General features: G+C 36.5%; 1 protein-coding gene across 10 annotated transcripts in view; it reads right to left on the bottom strand.

The window, feature by feature from the left end:
• The window catches only part of LOC107600161 (microtubule-associated tumor suppressor 1 homolog A), a 38707-nt gene that overhangs the window by 13107 nt on the left and 3767 nt on the right, over positions 1-21833 (bottom strand). For 7 of the 10 annotated variants that reach the window (XM_016291985.1, XM_016291982.1, XM_016291980.1 and 4 more), the window contains exons 2-8: positions 17413-19089; positions 15970-16198; positions 14834-14998; positions 12760-12864; positions 12329-12436; positions 5308-5528; positions 1147-1213 (exon numbers count right to left, since the gene is read on the bottom strand). In XM_016291985.1, coding sequence (XP_016147471.1) covers positions 1147-1213; positions 5308-5528; positions 12329-12436; positions 12760-12864; positions 14834-14998; positions 15970-16198; positions 17413-18966 — 2449 coding nt within the window. In that variant the 5' untranslated portion in view covers positions 18967-19089. Of the gene's footprint in view, positions 1-873; positions 1027-1146; positions 1214-5307; positions 5529-10466; positions 10960-12328; positions 12437-12759; positions 12865-14833; positions 14999-15969; positions 16199-17412; positions 19090-21833 lie in introns of those variants that run through there. The other 3 variants (XM_016291987.1, XM_016291984.1, XM_016291990.1) reach the window with 3 other exon arrangements.

Genomic DNA, 21833 nt, shown 5'->3' with positions numbered 1-21833 from the left:
AGCAATACTGTGAAATATTAATACCTTTTAAAAAGCAATTTATTCCTGTGCTGACAAAGCTGAATTTTCAGCATCATTACTCCAGTCTACAGTGTCACATGATCTTTCAGAAATCATTCTAATATGCTTATTTGCTGCTCAAGAAACAATTCTTATGCTGCTTAATATTTTTTGTAGAAGTCGTGATACAATTTTTTCAGGATTCTTTGAGGACTAGAAAGTTCAAAAGAATAGCCTTTATTGGAAATCGAAATCTTTTGTAAAATGATTAATGTAGTTACTGAAACTTTGGATAAATTGAATGCATACTTTGAGTGAAATTATTAATAAAAAAAAAATACTGACCCCAAACTTTTGAATGGTAGTGTCCATAGGAACTCTAATAAGATCTAAAAATCATCCAAGATGCACTACATGAATTTGGATTGTGCAGTGCTAAAATAACACATTTACCCATATTTCTGTTTTTGCAATTTATTCCTGTGCTGACAAAGCTGAATTTTCAGCATCATTACTCCAGTCTACAGTGTCACATGATCTTTCAGAAATCATTCTAATATGCTTATTTGCTGCTCAAGAAACAATTCTTATGCTGCTTAATATTTTTTGTAGAAGTCGTGATACAATTTTTTCAGGATTCTTTGAGGACTAGAAAGTTCAAAAGAATAGCCTTTATTGGAAATCGAAATCTTTTGTAAAATGATTAATGTAGTTACTGAAACTTTGGATAAATTGAATGCATACTTTGAGTGAAATTATTAATAAAAAATGATTTTTAGATTAAGATGCACTACATGAATTTGGATTGTGCAGTGCTAAAATAACACATTTACCCATATTTCTGTTTTCTAAAGTTTATTACCACTACTTGTTTGCTACTTTTATTGCAAAATGCAGAGAGAAGTACAGAAAAGGTAGATGTCCAAACTTTTGATGGATTCTGACAGATACTTTAGTGTAAGAGGTCCCTGTAGTCTGCGTGTTACGGCAAGAAACGGCACACCTATTGTTCATCCCAATGATTACCTTGTGACCAGCAATCCAAATATTACATTAATTACAAACAGCTTCATTTTGGCAGCTCTTTCCATTCTTTCTGCAGACAGTGAAAGCCAAGCACTCTCCAAATGACTCACACACACTTACCCAGCTCCTCATGCAAGGTGACCAGCTCCTGAGACAACTCCCTGCGCTGCTTCATCATCTCCTCATGCTGCAGGAAAACAGAAGAAAAATCAGTTCATCATTTCTCAATGCAACACATGCTTCATATTGCTCAAAGTACTCAATATGCCAAAATATGTCGCCATAGAGCAAGGCAGTGCCAAGTGAAATCTAATGTCATGATGAACAACTCTGAAAGTCTTTCAGCAGACATGAATTATGCATTAGGTTTTCCCTTCGAAGAGTGTCTGTCAATCAAAGGACAGGATGGGTCAGAGTTTTAGTTCGGTTTTAAATGTGCTTGATTGTCATGACAAATAACTGCATTAGCAAAGCAGCCCAGAAGCGTTCAAAGAAAACAGGCTTTCCTGTAACTTATTACTACCACAAGGCATTAAAAGAAAACACCAATTGTTGTGCAACAGTTGTGACATCTGCATGGGCATTCAAGCACCCCATAGCCCAGCTTTGTGGTTTACGCACCACTATGACAGCTCTCTAAGGTTTTAATTAAAAAACAAGCATATGAATGACATCAACAACTGAATTTAGAGCAATGAAATCAGCAGTCTCTCTCCCTACCACGGTCTCTTTTTTAAAGTGGAGGACAGCCAGCGGCACAGCTGCAGTGCTGTCAGCCTCCCCAACCAACACAAAGACGCTTCAAAAACCGCGTGCTGCTGTCCTGACCTACCCCCTCCCCCCCCCTCCCCCCGAGATCAATGCAAACACTTGCAGAGTGACATTTACACTACAGTTATGAACTCATCATTGCACATTCATTAGAATAAATCAAACAGTGAAACAAATCAGATTTAAGAATACCACAAACTAATCATAGACAACTGACATGCTTTGTATATGCCTCCACAGCTATCCCATTTCAAATGCCAATCTATCCTGCCCTGCACCCTGCGGAGAAGATAATGTCTTTACCCTGTGTCCAGCGCAGGGAGCGTTAAGGCACACTTTGCTGCCGGAGCAGCCCATGATCCCGTCTCTGTGACTTCAGCCCAGATGCAGGAACCTCTGCCACCTCTACCTCCTCTCTCTGCCGTCTCGCTCAACATCGGACAGACTAGTGGAAAAAGCTCATTGGCTCTCACCTCCTCCAACCGCTTGCCTTCTCAGTGGTGAAAGGATACCGTAATATATCTAAGAGAAGTGCAATTGAGGGAGGCGGCTATATTGTGCCTGGTAGGCTGCTACATAAATGCTGCACTTTAGGACAACCACAGTAAGTACAGCAAAGAGAGCAGAAAAAATGCAATGTCTGACAGTTGGATGATTGAGTGGCACTTGAAATGTGCGTGTTACAAGAGAAGTGTGCAGTGACCTTCCCACAGGACATGAGGAGGACTGCTGTCTGTCTTGCTTTCCTTTCAGCACCTCGTCAGAATTTGCAAACTGAAAGCAGTGCAGGATTCAATTTAACATTCATATTTATTATTAAGTTAACAACTGGACAACACAAAACTATAAGGATGTCACTATTAATTGGTCTCTAATTAATCAAGGCTGTCAGATTAAAATTGTGAGGTCCATATCAAGTTTGTAGTTAATGTACACCAAATAAGTGCTGCAGAAAAATACAATAATAATAAAATTAATTATTAAAATACTATTTTTTCTATATGCAGTAGAAAATAATGGATTGTTATAACATAACAAAAGTTACTATTAATGTTATAACAATCCATTATTTTCTACTGCATACAGAAAAAATAAATAGTATTTAATAACAATAAAAGGCTACTATTATTAATGTTATTATAATAGTCCATTGTTTTCTACTGCATACAGAAAGTTGTTGTATTTTTAAATCATAATAAATAACAATAGTTACTATTATTATTATCATTATTAAAAATAAAACATTTGTCAGTATGCATTAGAAAACAATGGATTATTATAACATTCATAATAGTAACTATTTTATTGTTTAATTTATTATCATAAAATACTATTATTTTTGTATGAAATAGAAAATAATGGATAACATTATTAGGACCTATTTTATCATTATTTCTATTACCATTGTTATTTATTATGATGATGATGATTATTATTATTATTGTTGTAAAAACGGAATGCTATTTTCTACTGCATGAAGAAATAGTAACCTTTTATCTGTTTTCTATATACAATAGAAAATAACAGATTAATATTTTGAATGAACATTTTTAGAACAACAACATTTTCTGTATGCAGTAGACAACAACAACAGATTATGTTTGCATTTTATAAATAAACAAACAAACAAATAAATAAATGTAAAAATAAAATATTCAGTTATAACATATGAATAATGTTGGACAGTTTGGTGAAGCAAATCAATACTAAATACAATCTTAACTAATGCTGTATCAAAAGCCAAATATCACACACACAAAAAAAAATTAAGCCAAATATTTAGAATCATGTGATCACACCAATAACTTGAGTGGGAAAATATTGAAAACACATTCATCTATCATTATTAACTATGGTAATTAATGTTACTGCTTCAGGGAAAGCATGTGTGGCCTCTTGTAGTGAAATGATGGCAATGTACACAGTGTGCTGACAGCTCATTGCAAACAAAGGATATGAAGCAGCCCCCAGCAGCTCTCTAGGCGTCTCAGTGTGCTTCTGACCATATCAAGGCAGCAGCTGGTACATTCTCACACAGACATGCTGAAGCCCAACCTCCTAATGAATGCTTAACAGATTCCTATACAGTACACGGCTAAAACACTACATTTACTTTCATGCTCTATATATCTGTTAATCTATTTTTGTCATGAAATGTTGTAGCACCCAGTTTTCAGATTCATACATCTGTTGACAATCAATATAGAACACTGAAAAAGCAGCACACATTGAAATTGTGCCTCATACATTTAAAACACACACTAAATAAGAACCACCTACAGGAAAGTATCATGGCTTTAAGAGAAGAGCTGATATTGTACTCTCCTTGTATAAATTATTTTGTGGTGGTCTGTATGGCAGTGACCACTCAAAAGAAAAAATGTGCACCTAGGACCTTAAAGGTATAATTAAATATAATGTCTAGTCCACAATCTACAGTACGAAGAGAAACACTTGACCTTTGTTTTCGAAATATACACTTTTTTTATGGACTGATTCTTTAAGGGCTACATCTTAATTACAGTAGTGCCTTTTAGTTTAAAGTTGGTCTTGGTCCAGATTCTGCAGGAGCAGCCAACATGCACTCCAGACTATAACTGGTCAGCTTCAGCTCAAACACACTGCACTTCTTCCCGTCTTTTGCGCAGCATACAAACTGTGACGTTGTCCTTTTCTCACCATTAACTTTAAACATGTACAGCCAACCGGCCTTCATATTGCCATTTTAACAAGGACAATTCTAAATTTAGCAAGCTCTAATCGGTCCAGAGTCAGGAATAGCAGGATGGGATTACATGTAACCTGAGTTTTAATAGACACATCTAGGGTGTAAAGTAAATTACAAAAGAAAAATATATTTTAAGAGATTATAATCTAAAACACCATTGAAAAATTTTTTTTGGTGCCTTGGTGCACATAAGAGATGACTTTCAAAAACATGAAAAACCCCCCCAAAAAATTATTCCAAAGCTTTGACGGTAAGGAATAATTGAAATAAATTATTTATTTGGTATACATTTATATATTGAGGGAGCACCAGTTATTAATAAATTAAAATTACTATTAATGTTGTTAATAAAAATGTGATATAACAAGTAATTGCATAAACAGACAAAGCTTTGTAGGGTTATTTAAAAATATTGCATATGGAATGAATTTGAGAATAGCTGTACAAGCCAGGTCATTGGGAAGGTTAAAGTAGTAAAGTGGCAAAGAATTCATTAAAAAAATAAAAAATAAATAAGTCAAGTGTTACAGAACATCACTAGAACAAACAGAGAGCAGAAGGGAGTAGCACAACATTACCTGACTGCAAACACACCCAACAAGACCCCAAACCAATACAATCAGTGCTGGGCGGTCAGAAAACAACTTGATATCTAACCCTAACCAAAGGAATATAATCCTAACTTGACAACTGATCAAAGACACCATCTATTATTATTCACATCTGTTGTATAGCAGAATGATTCATCATGAACTTAAGCAATGTAATCTCATAATACTCACCCCAGCACATAGATGCTTTATGACCACAGCAACTGCCTCAAACCTGCGGTTGTTGGATCGGAGCGTGGTTTCCAGCTGTTGAATGGTCTGGTTCTTCTTCTCACACAGAGCTTTGTAGTACTCCACATTTCTGGACTTGCTCTCTGGCGGTACCAGATCTGGTTGCCCATTTGTCGGGGGCTGCTGGTTTCGGGAACTCGTCCTTGACTTGTTCTTGTCAACTGTAAGAGAACATGCATTCAGTGCGGTTACAACATTCAGCATTATATTTATGCACAGTGCGCCTCCAGTTCATAGACCTTAGACCCAACTACGTCAGAGACGTTCATAAAAATCCAAGAGACGATCCAAAAACAGATTCAACCCTCCACCAAATGCAACCCTGAATTAAATAACCGTTCACCCTATCACTAAATACGTAATATCTTCCCCTCTGTAGATCCGGCCATCAGAGACCTCTTATTTTAGCAGGGCTATGCCACAGTGGTTTTCATTTACATCATCTCATAAAAATAACACCAGGACATAATCAGGGCACAAATCCCCCTAACAAAGCTGCCTCACTACTAGAGGAAGGGTACCTGAAGTAAGCCACCCATTTAAATGGCACTATATAAAGCCGTAAAACCCCTGTGAGGTATATACAGCTTTTATAGGAACATTTTACCAATGCTAACACCTAAAGTCTTCATGCTGTTAATCCAGTTTGTCCTAGCAGAGATATTACATAACAGTTCGGTGTGAGCAGCCTTGGACATTTCTGAAATACCAACTTTAATAAGGCAGGGGTGGGACAACAAGCCCCATGAAGCCTTTCTCACCTAATGTCAATCCAACAGCAACTGATTTACAGCACCAAATTTACATCTGCAAAAGGCATTAAGGTGCCAAAAAAAATAAAAAAAAATAAAAAAAATTATATATGCGCATGCACGCATATTTAAAGAATAAAATATTATATTAATATATATCCAATATTTATATTCTTTACATATAATAATAATAATAGTAATAATAATAATAATGCATTTTATTTATCATGTGCTTTTACGTTCATAAAAATCCAAGAGACGATCCAAAAACAGATTCAACCCTCCACCAAATGCAACCCTGAATTAAATAACCGTTCACCCTATCACTAAATACGTAATATCTTCCCCTCTGTAGATCCGGCCATCAGAGACCTCTTATTTTAGCAGGGCTATGCCACAGTGGTTTTCATTTACATCATCTCATAAAAATAACACCAGGACATAATCAGGGCACAAATCCCCCTAACAAAGCTGCCTCACTACTAGAGGAAGGGTACCTGAAGTAAGCCACCCATTTAAATGGCACTATATAAAGCCGTAAAACCCCTGTGAGGTATATACAGCTTTTATAGGAACATTTTACCAATGCTAACACCTAAAGTCTTCATGCTGTTAATCCAGTTTGTCCTAGCAGAGATATTACATAACAGTTCGGTGTGAGCAGCCTTGGACATTTCTGAAATACCAACTTTAATAAGGCAGGGGTGGGACAACAAGCCCCATGAAGCCTTTCTCACCTAATGTCAATCCAACAGCAACTGATTTACAGCACCAAATTTACATCTGCAAAAGGCATTAAGGTGCCAAAAAAAATAAAAAAAAATAAAAAAAATTATATATGCGCATGCACGCATATTTAAAGAATAAAATATTATATTAATATATATCCAATATTTATATTCTTTACATATAATAATAATAATAGTAATAATAATAATGCATTTTATTTATCATGCGCTTTTCTTGACCCAAAGCACTAATGTAAATATAATATGTACATATTTATATAAATTAAACCATAAAATAAAGAAAATACCAAATGTGTCAAAACTACTGGAACTATGGTTTCTAGAAGGCAAAAAAGGAGGGAGAAACTTTCAGTGGGGGGGGAAAAAAAAAGAGCTTTTTCAGCATTTTAGATGGGGGGGGTATTCTCATACCATTTCAGCAGTGCAAGTTTGTCCACACTGTATAAAACATTTTGCACAACTTTTAATGCTTTGAAAACAAATGTGTATATGCATATTTTTAATCGTACAACTATCCAACTTCTAAATTAATGCAAGCTGGGATTCACAATAGTCCTTTTACAGACCTTTTCTAAGGTCACAAAATGTGCATTGTTTAACATTATTAGGAAACAGACCATATGGGTCTTTTGAGAAACAACTAAGCAATAAATGTGGAAACATTGACCATTTTGGAACTTGATCCAAATGTCAATAAAAGATTTCCAACAGACATAGTCTAGAATGTTGAAATTTTCTGCTGAAAAAAATCTTTTGACAATACATTCAGAACGCATACAGTATATGTATATATATATATATATATATATATATATATAAATAAATGTTCTTCCTTTCCTGCATCCTGTTACGCCTTCAAGACAAAATTGCAAACTGCTCCAAGTCTGTTAGTTCACCGTCCTCACCCATAAAATAAATAAAGCGGTTTAGCTTATCACATGGATTGAAGGAACTGGAAATATTAGTCCTTTTTAAAAACTTGCCTATACTGACTAATGAAAGAGGTGATTTTATGAACACTTTACAGTCCTTGACCTCTGTTTGTTCTCCTGGCTTGATATTTAATAAGCTAATGAAAAGTAATCCAGACTGGCTTTTTAGAAAAAATGTATGTGGCAGACATTAAACTAAGACATTAAATAAAAAGCCAATTAAAAACAAAACAGAAACATTAATTAGGAACTCTGAATAAACTCCGAATGCTTTGGCCTTGCTAACATGATTCCAAAGGTCTTAAATTAAATTTTTCCCCCCATATGCCATTCTCTTAAAGACTAGCAGTGCATTTTTAAAAGGCAAAAATTTAGGTCGTCGTCTTGGTGTGGCACATTAGAAATCATGTTAGCCAACACATTAAAAATGCAGTATAATTCAAACCATAAGGTGTCACTGCTAGGTGAACATCTGTGTGGCTCCCTCTGCTGGAAAACTCACTTAAGAGCAGACTGAAGGTACATTAAAGTGCAAGCACTGAATAGTAACGCTAAATAACATCAGTTACGCAGATTAAAAAAGGATAGGAAAAGCAGACAAACAAACAAAAGATCAATCAAGTAAATAAATCAAACCTATCCATCCTGCAACACCCAACTATTGCCTTAACAGTTACACCAATTTCAGGCTAACCGATGTACACAGAGAGAATGTAACCATAGATAAAAAATATTCCAAATCATCATAAAAGGTCAGAGGTAGGCTACTGAGAACTGACAGCTCTCAATTTAGCATTAGACTTATTGTTGTAATTCCATCAGTGGTCGCCAGAGGCCTCTATGTTTAACACACATTAACAGACATCTTTAAATATATGTGACATTCTTTTGTAATTTTTTTTTATATGTTAAAATATTTTGCAGCCAAATATGTAGTCAACTATAATTAAGCAAGGTTGTAGTTTCCCTTGAAAAGTCTAAACACGGGTGTAATCAGTATTATTGCTTTGCTTACTGAACATCAAAATCAAACTGACACCACAACATGGGCTGAAAGAATAGCTTAGGAGCTGCACTACCTTTTTTGAAGCTAGTTGCACAGAAATGCACATTTCAGCTTGAATGCGGACTTGGGAAGATCTCTGCCTGAGTTACTTATTTCCCAACAGACTAGAAGAGCAATATAGTTATCCCAAACTTAATTATCCAAATTGTAATTACAGTTAATTAGTCTTATTTTAATTATTAGGGTGCTTTGGGTTATCCAGGGAGCGCACTTGTATCCCAGATGCATAGTGATACAGCTCAAGGTTTTAGACCTAAAATTAAATGCATTTGGCAAACAAACACTAATTTGTGAAAAAGTGATTTACTGTTGCCAGACCTTCACAGCACACATAATGAGCACTTACTGCTTCTACATGCCTCACAAAAACTTTTGCACAACAGAACACAGCATATTGAACTGAATAATTAATCTCATCTCACATCTGAATTATTTAAACACTGCTGTGAAGCATATATATTGCTCTCTCTATAAGCCATCTTGGGTGGACTTCTTTAAAAGTCTTGGTAAACAAAGATGCATGCTCTAAACATAACTCAATCTCAGTTTTTGATGTGAAGTCAGTTTACAAAACTATCAAATTTGGGTGAAATCCCTGCCCATTATTTAAATATCACTGATAATATTTGCTACAACAGGGGTTTCAGAGTTTGTAATTAACCGACTGCTCCCATTTAGTGCTCAGCAAACAAATGTTGTTATATGGACACTAAATTTAGCATTATAAAATAAAAGATTTAAGCAAAAAAATACCTAATCTGATGCCTAAAATGATCTATAGCCTTACACATATTCAGCACGATTATGAGGTAAAAAATTGAAAAGTTTAATAACAATCAAGTGCATTGTGGAAAAATTCAGTAGTCTAGAATATGAAAACATTGGTGTCCTATTGAAGGTAATGCATGCAGAAACCGATTTAACCATCAATCAGGTTATCATTAATGCTATAATTGGAGCTTATATGCATTTATTTTTAGAGGGATATTTCAACAGGTGAAACCTTAGCCAAATACTTATTGAGATCAAATATAGTCCTCTGTGATGTTACGAACATGGAATAAATAGTCGCTTCCTTATTTATTAGAGTCCTTATTTGGCCAGTAACTATAAAAAGAAGAGTTACTGCCACAAACATGTCTACTTCATCTCTTCGATGGGAATTCACCTTGTCAGAATATTTACAAGACATTACATTCAACCTAGTCTGCAGGCGAAAATAACCTCTGAGCATCTGAAAACAGGAAAATTTGGTTTTTAGACCTGGGAACCAACTCGCTTGAAAAGAGGAATAAGGTAAAAATATGAACTTACTGTATCTAGTGACTTGGTAGGTGATTACCATAACCCAAATTGTGGCACAAATAAACATGTTATTTGCAAAAAGATCCCAGGCTCTATTTGCAGCTAGCAAGAAGATGCCTACTGGCCATGTACAAATGTCAAATACTTTTTGGCAGAGAGAGAAAAGCAGACTCTAAAGATAGAATCAACACCACATGAGCGAAGACAGCACCTTGAGAGCTGTACAGAAACACTCTGAAACGTCTGTGCAGAATGAAGGAAAAGCCACAGCAACAGCGTTTTCGGAGGAACAGACCTGCCCGAAACACCACAGTGCTCTTGCATCCTGACAGCAGCTGGAGGTTTCTGATCAATCCCTTCGCTGTCAGCCTCACATGGATGTTGGACAGTGAAAATTTGGGAGAGAAAAACATCTTGCCGAGAAGACAGAAAGAGGACAACTCTTCATAAGTAAAACAAAAAGAAGAACAGCCTCAGTGACACATGTGAGGCTAAAGCAAAAAAAAAAAACAACAACATCTGCCAAACAAATGGCAAAGACTGTGATGAAGGAAGGAGCGAGAAAACAGAGACTCCCCGTCACACTTGAAACAAATGAACTGAAGCAGTCTGGATTAAAGAGAGGCAGGAGACCCAGAAACAAACGAGGCAGAGCAGAAGGCATTTATCCACCGGTTTGAGCTCTCATCCACTGACACTCAGCATCTCTCGTTCTTCGCTGGGTGTTAAGGAGGTGCAGGATGCTGGGTGAATGGAAGGAAGGAGAGAGGGAAGGGAGGGCGCTGGGAGGAGTAAGCAGCAGAGCAGGAGTGGGTGGGTGGGTTCACTCGCTCACAGCTTTCTCCTTCGAGGAGGGTTAAAAATGGCAGGAGAGAAAGTAACAGCTTACAGCAAGATATGAACCCTGAGCAGGTAATCAAATCAAGGAAAATTATTTTAAATTTTTTAAAGTTTATATTAAAAAAAATAACAATAATAATAATAATAATAATAATAAAAAAATAATAAAAACCCAAACATTTAATTTGTCCTTAGGTGTACATTGCATTTAAACCTCTCAAATAAGACCCATAACACGGCCAGGGACCAGAATTCTTTGTGGTCAAAACAGACAACTGCAAAAAATGTCTAAGACACACCTGTGATGCCAGCAAGAACGCAGAAAACAAAGTATGCAACCCATGGAAGACAATTTTATGTTTGAAATGTAATTATGTTTATGTGGGGTTGCTAACAACAGCAGACAATGCATGTCTGCACAGTTCAAAAACTAGAGGCTAGAGTCATAAAATAAGCTTAAGAAATACAATGCTTTCACATGAATATGTAATTTCACAAATGCTAAAACAGAGTAGGGTCTAAAAGACTGGGGTTAAAGGTTGAAGTAAAAATGATTCTACTTTACCATTTTGAATGGTTCTATTTATCTTCTCTAATTTACTAAAACATTGATTTTCATTCATTAAAATAAATTAAGTTAATTAATTTCATTACATTTTAAATTACAAAAAAAAAAAAAGTCAATGTGGGCTCAGAGTTATGGTATAGTGGCTTATGGCACAAATCTGAATTTAGCACTTATTAAGAGTAAAATAAACCTAACTATTGAATCAGTTTACTATATAAAAGCAATTCAAAGTGATTCTGTCCAAAGGTGTAGGATAATACCATTATTTATAGTAAACTTTCTTTGGAACGAAACATTCTCAGAGATAATTGTGATGGTTGAGTCTAGTCTCACTGGCTTGAAGGCATGCTGCATGCATACACCCAAGACTTAATCCCGGAAAGGAATGTAATCGCCATTCTTAATTACAGTACTTATGGGTGGTAAGAAAGCACACATTGCATGTGCCAGGCTGATAGAAGCCGGCTGAGACAAGACAGAGACTGTGTCAGCTGTGTTACAGACTTGGCTATGATAAAATATCCTGCATTGCTGAGATGGTGTTACACAGAGCTCACACAGTGCAAGCCAACTGCAACCCCGCTCACATATCACAAACAAGACACAGTGTAGCAACAGGATTTATTAGACTTCGAGGGTCTTTCTTTGAAACAAATTCTATATACTGTAAATTAAATATTCACTGTAAAGGTATTTTAAAAGAGAAACATTTCTGTGATAACTGTATGCTTCACTTAATGGGGTCTTACCTGTTGGAGTGGCAGCAGGTCTCATGGGTCGGGCTGTGGTAGGGGTTTTCAGAGGACTGCTTGAAGACCTCGCTGAACCTGATGAAGATGTGTTTTTGCATCCTGCTCCTAAAAGAAAAGAAGAAAAAAAGGGAGTAAATCAAACCAAATAGATGACCAAAGACCGAAAAGAAAAGGAGAAGTCGAATAATTATAGCTCAAAATTTGACTTGTTTATATTGAATGAACAGGGTGGGGTGTAATAATGTCACAATGTACAAAATATGAATGGCACTAAAAAGGCTTTAGTTTCTAAACATTTTTTTTCTTGCATGATTCTTTTGTTTTTGGAGGAATTGAGTCAGACATACCCTAGCCTATTCACTGTTTTAGCCTTCCATTTGAGATGCAAAGGTTAATGCTCAAAACAATATTGAAAATATGACTCATACCTGATGATACACTCCTGGTAGGTGGATACTGCAGCTTGGTCCTTGACAATGTGGTCTTGTTAGGAGGAGGTTTACTCAAGGTTCCTACAGGGGGCTCCGCATGGTCTGATTTAAAATAAATAAACTAATGAATAAATATACAACCAATAGAAATAATCAAGTTTCTTCGTGCATAAATTAGTTTGTGAGAATTTCCTAGGAGGCTTATATGTGAATCAAAGCAATAAAACATACTGTAAGCAGATTTTATCATCCCATCTCTTTTTGATGATAACCTTGCTCCTATAAACAGATGATCTCTCCCTGATATTGTACCTTCTTTGATGGGCCGCCACTGCTATGAGCTTATATAGTGATTTTTGATATATTATGACAACCGCACTTATATTACTGAAAGGCTTTTGTTACAATATGACAGTGTTTGTTCACTTAAGCCAGAGCCTGGTTTCTCCAAAAATGTTTTTTCTCTATTTCTGTCACCTGATTTGGGGAGTTTGGGCTCCTTGTCACCTTTGGCTTGCTCAGCTGGGTTTAAAAAGCACTTAATATTCAGCAATATTATCGATATATTATAATATATAGTGTCGCCTGCCAATGACGTCATAACCCCTCGAGGAGTGGAAGCGGTCGACTGTGGCATAATAAAAGCTCCGCTGCTTTCGAGCCGTGTGTCACGCTCGTTCAGCGGCCTCCTTTCGCTTCGACGGCTTTCAGCCTCACCCTGCTTTATTCTACTACATTAATAAATCATTAGCTCATCCATGAACATGATTTCTGCCCAAGTCCCGTCGGATTGCATCGGCTGTGGGGATGGAGACGACAACTCCCATGATTCCACACTCAGTCATGGTGTCATCAAACTACGCCTTTGTTTATTTTGAATACACGTCCTCTAGCGGCAAAAAATTACATATTGTGCCTTTAACTGAACCCATTTCATAATGAATGAACTTTACACAGTTATTGAAATGAATTGAACCAACACTGAACTGACGAGAGCCGACTAATCACACTAATGTCTTGCTACACCTGCTTTACAGCAGGATTCTTATTTGCCTTATTTAGGTTTGCATCATTGATTCTGTTACTTTTGGAATGATCTCTATTGTACAAAGCACTACAAAAATAAAGGTGACTTGATTTAACCATAAACAACAATATAGCAACACTGCTACCTGATAAAATATAGGTAGGTACCCATGTTACTGTAGTTATCACAAACAAATTCAGAGAGATTTGCAACTCCACATCCGAGTAGTAGCCTACCAAAAGCAAGCAAGCAAACAAAAAACCATACTTACTTCTCCACAACTGAGTCTTAGGCTTCCCATAAAAGGCAAACAACAAAGGAATAATACAAAAGCGATAAGATCCGATAAGTAGACATGTCAAAAGAGTCAGATCACACGGAGCACAAGAGCTTGGCTGCAGATTCAAGGTTGAATTAGTAAAAACTTGCTCTGAGATTTCAGTCAAGGTGCCTCTGTATGCAGCCATGACCTTCCACAGTGAGTTAAACATAATGATGAGAAAATAAGGTCTGTGCATTGGTAGGTCCTCATTATTTGGATGTGCACTGCTTTTTCATACCCCTCCAAGTGAACTGAGGTGGAACAAACCCTGCCCCGCAGACATCTGGGACTGAGTGTCCTGATCCATACAAACAACATGTCCATCAACCAATGAGAGCAGCACAAAGCTGCACAGAGCATCACTGTCTAGACCGAAAAAAGCAGGCTATATTTTCATGTGTGCTACTCCTGATTAAACTGATTTCAGGTCATTTAATCTACTTGGACTTAAACAGCTTTATATTTAAGCTAAAATCATATTTCAAAGTTGACATGTTTCAAAAATCTAGTTAAAGTAGATTGAATCCTTTAGAAGGGATTTAATCATCAGTCTTTGGATTTAAGGCAACACTGACCTAGCAGGGAATATGGGTCAAGCTGGATAAAATGAGGTTGATCTTGTCTAAATCGGTCACTTTTATCCATAATTATTTTCATTTTTAATAATCATTTATAAATGATTTTTTCTTCCTCCACCGGGCTGACAATCTGGGAAGGCTCACCTTGCTTTGGTTGTCCATTTGTCTGAGAAGTGCTGGAGCTCTTGGTCTGTAATCTGGATTTCACAGGCAGTTTGGAGGCTGATGCTGGAGCTGCGAACAGAGCAGATCTGGACTTGGATCCTGAAACTGCACTTGCACCTTCAGTTAAATGGATTTTAAGCTTAACTGCAGAGGGAAGTGAAAAAACAATGGAAAAGCAATTTAACACAAGCCTCCAAAAACAATGAATGTTTTGTGCCAAGTTCATGGTTACAGGAAGTTGAGTTTTTCCTCCACATTGGACACTTAACTACATCTGCTTCAAAACTGCCAAAAAAGATCCAAACCTGGCCTTTAAGATACCTAAAATAGCCTAGCCCACATAAAAGAATAACAAAAGAAATGATTAAACATACTGCCTAACACAAATCTGTGACAAAAGAAACCGTTTATACATGAAATTATTTGTTTAGTATTAACAATTTATAAAGTAAAGACTAAGTGAAATGAAGATTTTTCTCAAATACACGCCATTCTTCTAAACGTTCTATTCACCAAAGGATCCTGAAAAATAAAAGTTTCCACAAAAATATTAAGCAGCACAACTGTTTTTACCATTGATAATAAGAAATGTTTCTTGAGCATCAAGTCAGCATATTAGAATGATTTCTGAAGGACCATGTGACACTGAAGACTGGAGTAATGATGCTGAAAGTTTAGCTTCAAATGAATAAATTACATTTTAAAATATATTAAAACTGAAAACTATTCTTTTAAATTGTAATATTTCATAAAACTACAGTTTTTTAAACAAATTAATGCAGACTTGGTGAGCATACAAGATACTTTTTTTTTAAATATTCAAAATAAATTGAACAGTAGAGTACAAAATCTACAAATAAATCAAGTCCTCCCTGAAACTATTTGTACTGATGAAGAAACTGATGTCACAACATGCATTTAATTCTCTTCTAATGTAGCATTACACCAGTGTTTTCTTACAATGTAGTCTGACAGGAATGACACTACACAGGACAAATAAAAACAGTATGAATCACTCAAAACTTTGACCATTAGTCCATACACCAACTCACACCGTAAAAATAAAAGCTGACCAAATAACAAAGATAGAGCTCTGCAGTGCACAACGGCCTTACCATCAGACGTGCTCAGTTTGCTCCTGGGTGAAGGCATGTCAGAGGTACTGCTGCCATCTTTTCCCGCTGTACCAAGTTTGAGCTTAGAGGCTTTAAGCGGTGGTCGTAAGTTTGCAGCTGGAACGTGAGCAGCAGAGGCGCCTCCTGTCCTGGCTGGGGATGGCTGTGAGCCAAGCCTGCTTCTACTCCACTCACATGCTGCTGCTGCTGCTGGCCTGGCAGACACTGCCTGCAAGAGAAGTCCCCTTTCAGCAATTCGCTCCCACGCATGCCGCCCCAAGCCTGAGCTCCCCACGCTTACAGCAGCATTGGCCATAACACATCTGAAGAGTGAGACTGAAACTCATGCAGACTTGAGACGTGAGCAGCTATTGTAATACAGTCCCCATGGGAATTCTCAAGTCACTGCCAAGTTTTTTTTTTGTTCCCCTCTCTAGCTCTGTAAACATGATTTGATGTGTGCACATGGAACGCATTTTCCAAAGACTCAGCTTGCTGCCCTCTTGCAGCAGTAATTAAAACAGCAATTACAGTACACTGCATAAATACTTTATCCTTAGTTTTTGAACGGTGCTTTGTTTGAGATGGCAGCCTTAATCAAAAATAAAACCGATCCAAATCATTCAAAACTCACTCAAAGTTTATTTAGAGATTTAATTAATCTTTATAGATTGGCTATATTGCCTGATACTGGATATATAAAGAAACAGGGAAAGGGGAAATCAAAAATTCTATCATCATTTACCCGTATCACCTCCTGTAAACCTGTATGACCTTCATTCATCTTTAAAACATACTCTATATTTTATATTAGATATTTTAATGAAATTTTTAATGAGATTTATGTACCTCCAAACAAAAGTTTGACTTCAAAACATTAATTCTTGCTTTTGTTTACCATATTTGATGTGCTCTATATGTACTTTGTGTATCATCAATGTTTATACATGAATAAGAGCTTACATTTAATCTATTCAGCATATAAAGCTACTGTGTTTCTTCAGAAGACTTGGAATAAACTACTCTGATCATATGGATTGTGTTTACCACCCATTTATTAACTTTTCGAAATGTTAAAGTTTAAATAGACTTTGAATAGTCATGTTTCTTTAAAAACACCTGTTGTTATTTTTTCACATTTGTATTTTGAAGATGAACAAAAGTCGTATGGATTAATAAGGGGAAGTAAACGACAAATCTTATTTTTGGATAAACTAACTTTAATTGTGCATGTTCATTTCCCCTATTACCTTTACCATCATCTAGCTCTCACTTACATTTATTTAATGCAATCTTTTTGTTTTGTGTTATGTATAGTATGAGATTTATTAATGTTGTGCTCTCTAAATCCATTTGTAGCATCTAAAAGGATTGATTCTGGATTAATTTGATCATTTTACTTAATAACATCCATATATCAGTTATTTGCCATGACATACTCACCAACAGACTGACTTTCTGATTCTTCCCAAGAACCTTCAGAGACTCATTCCCCCGCATGTCCGCTCTATTTGACTCGGTTTCTGCAGGTTTGGTCTTTGCACCTCCTTTAGTGTTTTTTTGTGGTGTGACGAGGTTGTTCAAAACTCTGTTGACCTGTGAATTCTTCTCTTGTGTTCCATCTTTACTTGTTTTGGAAGAGGTCGCGCTTTCAGACCATCGACGAGGTCGAGATTTCGAGGCTGGACCTCTTTCTTGGCAAGTAGATGAGTGACTTCTTTTAGCTGCATTATAGCTCTTTACATTTTGAGCTGGTGTGGCAGATGTGCTGGTTATTGCAGCAGAAGTAGATTTGTTAGGAAATGACTTATGCTGGTCCGTAGTCTGGCGTTCATTAGTTTGAGGGACGGAGTTTGGTGAAGTCTTTTGAACTGGTGCACTTGATGTCTTAAAGGGGTTGGTGGCGCGTGACATAATTTTAGACTTTATATTACTGAAGTTAGGCTTCGGAAACCGTTTTATTTCTATTTTTTTTATTTTACTTGCGGACATCAGTGGTGTTTTGGACATTTGAGAGGCAGCGCCTTGCTGCTGACTAATAAATTGAGCCATTGGACTCACTGAATCACCTTCATCTTTATTCAGAGGTGACTCAGATAAAGATGGGAGGCAAAATGTCTTGTTACTCACAGACTGCACTGGAGTTGATGTCTGAGCACTGCCACTAATGTCTAAATCCTCAGAAGCAGTAATAAGCACAGTTTTTCCCTCTATTGGCGTTGACTGATTTGATCCGCCGCTGTTGCATACCAACTTTTGCACATTGGATTTGTGATAATGAACAGGTGTGACACATTCAAGTTTCTCATTGCTCAATGACTTTTCATCTATGAGAAAGGTCTGATTGTTGGCTTGGATGTAGGTACACTCCAGGCCCTGATTCTTGGGCTCTCCTTGTGGCACCTCGGCTAAGCCTTCACACACATCAGGTAACATCCCCGATACGACGCCGAGATCTGAAGATGTATCCAAGGAGGTTCTGGACTCCCCGATTAGTGAGACGCTAAGTGGCTGGTCATTCTCGTGCAAGACAAAGCTGCTACTCCTCATGACCATCTCACCTGAGCTCACAGAGCAGCAGTTCTCACTGGATCCACGGCGTGATGGCTCGCAGTAGTCCACCTCAGACAGCTCTCGCTCTCCACAGTCAGGGGAGGTTTCCGAGCTTCTGTCACTGCCATTGCATTCAGTGTTTTTTGTGTCCACTATCATCAAGAGAGCCATATTCTCATTCCAGTTGTCAATGTTTGATTTGACAAAGTCTACAGCAATTGCACTGCTTGATTTCACTACCTTTGAGGAAGAAGTCTCGTCTTTTGTTAGGCAAGTGATACAGTCCTCCATTTCTATATCAAGAGGACTGTCTGAACCGCCACAACTCAAACTGCTAGAGCCCCTTAGTGAATCGGGGGAATGCTCACTGGGGCAGGTGATGTTATTTCCATTTTTGTCCTCAATGGAGAAAGTAAGATTCATGGAACTACTTGTGGTCTCCATGGAGCAGCTGCTATGAGCAATTTCACATCTATCTTAATAGCCTCTTGTTTTATGAGATTTGCATTAGTCGTCCCTTGAAATTCAGCACAGGTTTATTTATTGAAACTCATTCTGTGAATGTTCCTGAAAGAAAGAGAGAGAGGTAAAAAGTTAAAAGTGAAATTCTAAACAATGCATCTATGGCCTAGATTGATGTAAGAGGTTATATAAGTTACTCAACATGTGCTGGAGCTGAAATTAGAAGGGTATTTGCTATTATTGATGCAAAACTTCACTGAACAAACACACATCCTGGTCAATTACAATTTCTGAAACCTGTTGTGTTGTTGGCTACAAAAGTAACAGTCTTTGTGGAGATGTTACATAACCTACTGACCAATTACTTAAAGAGTAATGAGGAAATTGATCCCCTGTTTAATTCTTTATGTTTCCTAGAGAAACACCATTAAAAATGCAAGAGCTTACTCATAGGTTACCAACCTCTAGTTCTTAAAATGGAACTGAAAAACAATTTTAACGTGTTTTTTATAAAAGATCTCAGAAACTACACCATTTTGAATGTACACCATCATTCAAAGTTTGGGGTAAAATAACTTTAAACATAATAACTTATTAAAATGATTTCACAGCAATGAATTACATATGATGATTTGTTGCTCAAACATTTCTGATTATCATCAATCTTGAAAACAGCTATGCTGTTTAATATCTTTATGCATGATACATTTGAAAGATTTTTTGATGAATATAAAGTTAAAAACACATTTATAGAGAAAACTTCTATAATATTTTACATTTCTTTACGGTCACTTTTGTTTTAATGTCCTTGCCGAAAGTATCAATTGCTATTTAAAAAAAAAAAAAGTTTGACTCCAAAAAAATAAAAACTTACTGACTCCAAACTGTTGAACAGTAGTTTAACTAAAACATCACAAAACAGAAAAAACAGGTGTAATTAGTCTATTCAAATGAACCCTTAATAACAGTAACTGCTGAGATAAAGCAGTCTAGTGGCCTGTTGTGAGTTTGAGACAAATCATGGGTTAGATGGAGACTGGTGAGGGGTCAGTGGGAGCATGTGGATTTAGTGTATTTAGATAAGCAGCTCTGAGTGCAAGTGAAAACACCTCACTGTGTTTAGTAGGCACAGATCTAGCTCTGTGATAGGACGGCTACACCCCAGCAGACATGCCTTTTTCAAACACAGAAAGCTTGCTGTGACTTAACACAAACACTAATACTTGCAAAATGTGCCACTTAATTTGATGAAATCTGATGACCAAAACATTTTCTTCAAGATTGAAGACAAAAGGTCAATTGCAATCTGCTGAAATGACAATTTATTTCTGAGTGCCAAAATGTCTCATTTATTTTTTGTGTTGCGTCTCCTCATGTTAACATCACTGCATTACTCCACAGTGGTTGAAAAGGCATGGCATACTTTGCCTCTGCTGAGGGAGGCAGAGGCAAAGTGCATGCTCTAATGCACTTCTGTCAAGTACAATGAGGAGAGAGGCCAGTTTATGCAGATCCAGAGACAAGCTCTCGGTCTAGCTTCTTTTGAAATAACAAACCCCATACAATCACAGCAAGTGAACATGCCACTTTAACTGTGGAACTATGTTATTAATCTGATTACAGACAAAACTGTATACCACTAAATAGCAGTACCAAAAATCACAGACCCAGAACCTGTTTACAAGGTTAATGTGTAAATGTTCATCAAACAATGACCAGTAATTGTCACTTGGAATTTGCTTCTAAAATGCTATCAATAATTGATACTATCAATAATTGATATTCTTCAACTGTTACTCGTGAAAAATATTAACAAACTTTCAGCATGTTGTCATAAATGTTTAGAGTCTATCTGTTTTGTCATATAGTGCAATTTCCACTCAGAAATTGGCAGTAAAGAAATGGCAAGTAACATTTAATTTTTTTTTTTTTTTAATTTTAAGTAGAAAGACTACAATAGTATTTCCTTGTAAAACATACACCAACAGTCTTTGTTTTATTTACAATGTATAAAATGTGTAATATTACACTCTCGCAGGTTAAAGAAAATATTAAATATCCTTTATTTAGCTGCTTAAACATTATAAATTCATATAATCTTCAAGTTAATCAAATGGACCAAGATATTAAAACCACAAAGCTGCATCCCTTTCATTACTTTTCTAACATAAAAGCATAATTATAAAACAAATAAAACTCTCATTGAAACCCCTAATATTCTTTCTGATATAAAAATGAGTGCAAAAATTCCTTCCTCGACTCGCTGGCTGAGTGAAAGGTTACCTTGGGAACTAACAGTGTGCTTAGTCATTTACAGGCCGACTGCTCATGCAAGGGCTGGGCATTAAAGAAACAAGAGCCCCTCGGTTAATACTTCACTACCGCCTGGAGAATTATTGATGTATGCGTCTTATTTCAACTTTGAAGGGACATAAAACTGATATGTCAAACTCTCATAAAAAGCAACAGTGGAATACAATGGATCATTCATTCTTGAGGGTTGAAGCAGCCTAATTATTAAGAGCCCAGTCTGGAAAAATGTCATAACTGGAGCATTAAATCTGTTTATGGCATAAAAACATAGCACATTGCATAACAAACAAGCTTACACATTTTTTTTTACAGCATGTCCATTAGTGTTAACAAAACAAAAATCAATAAAATAAAAATCACACATGTCGGTTAATACTTCACTACCGCCTGGAGAATTATTGATGTATGCGTCTTATTTCAACTTTGAAGGGACATAAAACTGATATGTCAAACTCTCATAAAAAGCAACAGTGGAATACAATGGATCATTCATTCTTGAGGGTTGAAGCAGCCTAATTATTAAGAGCCCAGTCTGG

The sequence above is a fragment of the Sinocyclocheilus grahami genome, unplaced genomic scaffold (genome assembly GCF_001515645.1).
Source record: "Sinocyclocheilus grahami isolate Dianchi unplaced genomic scaffold, SAMN03320097.WGS_v1.1 scaffold279.1, whole genome shotgun sequence".
Taxonomy (NCBI): domain Eukaryota; kingdom Metazoa; phylum Chordata; class Actinopteri; order Cypriniformes; family Cyprinidae; genus Sinocyclocheilus; species Sinocyclocheilus grahami.
The sequence above is the reverse complement of the archived record's forward strand: the minus strand, read 5'-3'. Positions and strand labels throughout refer to the sequence as shown.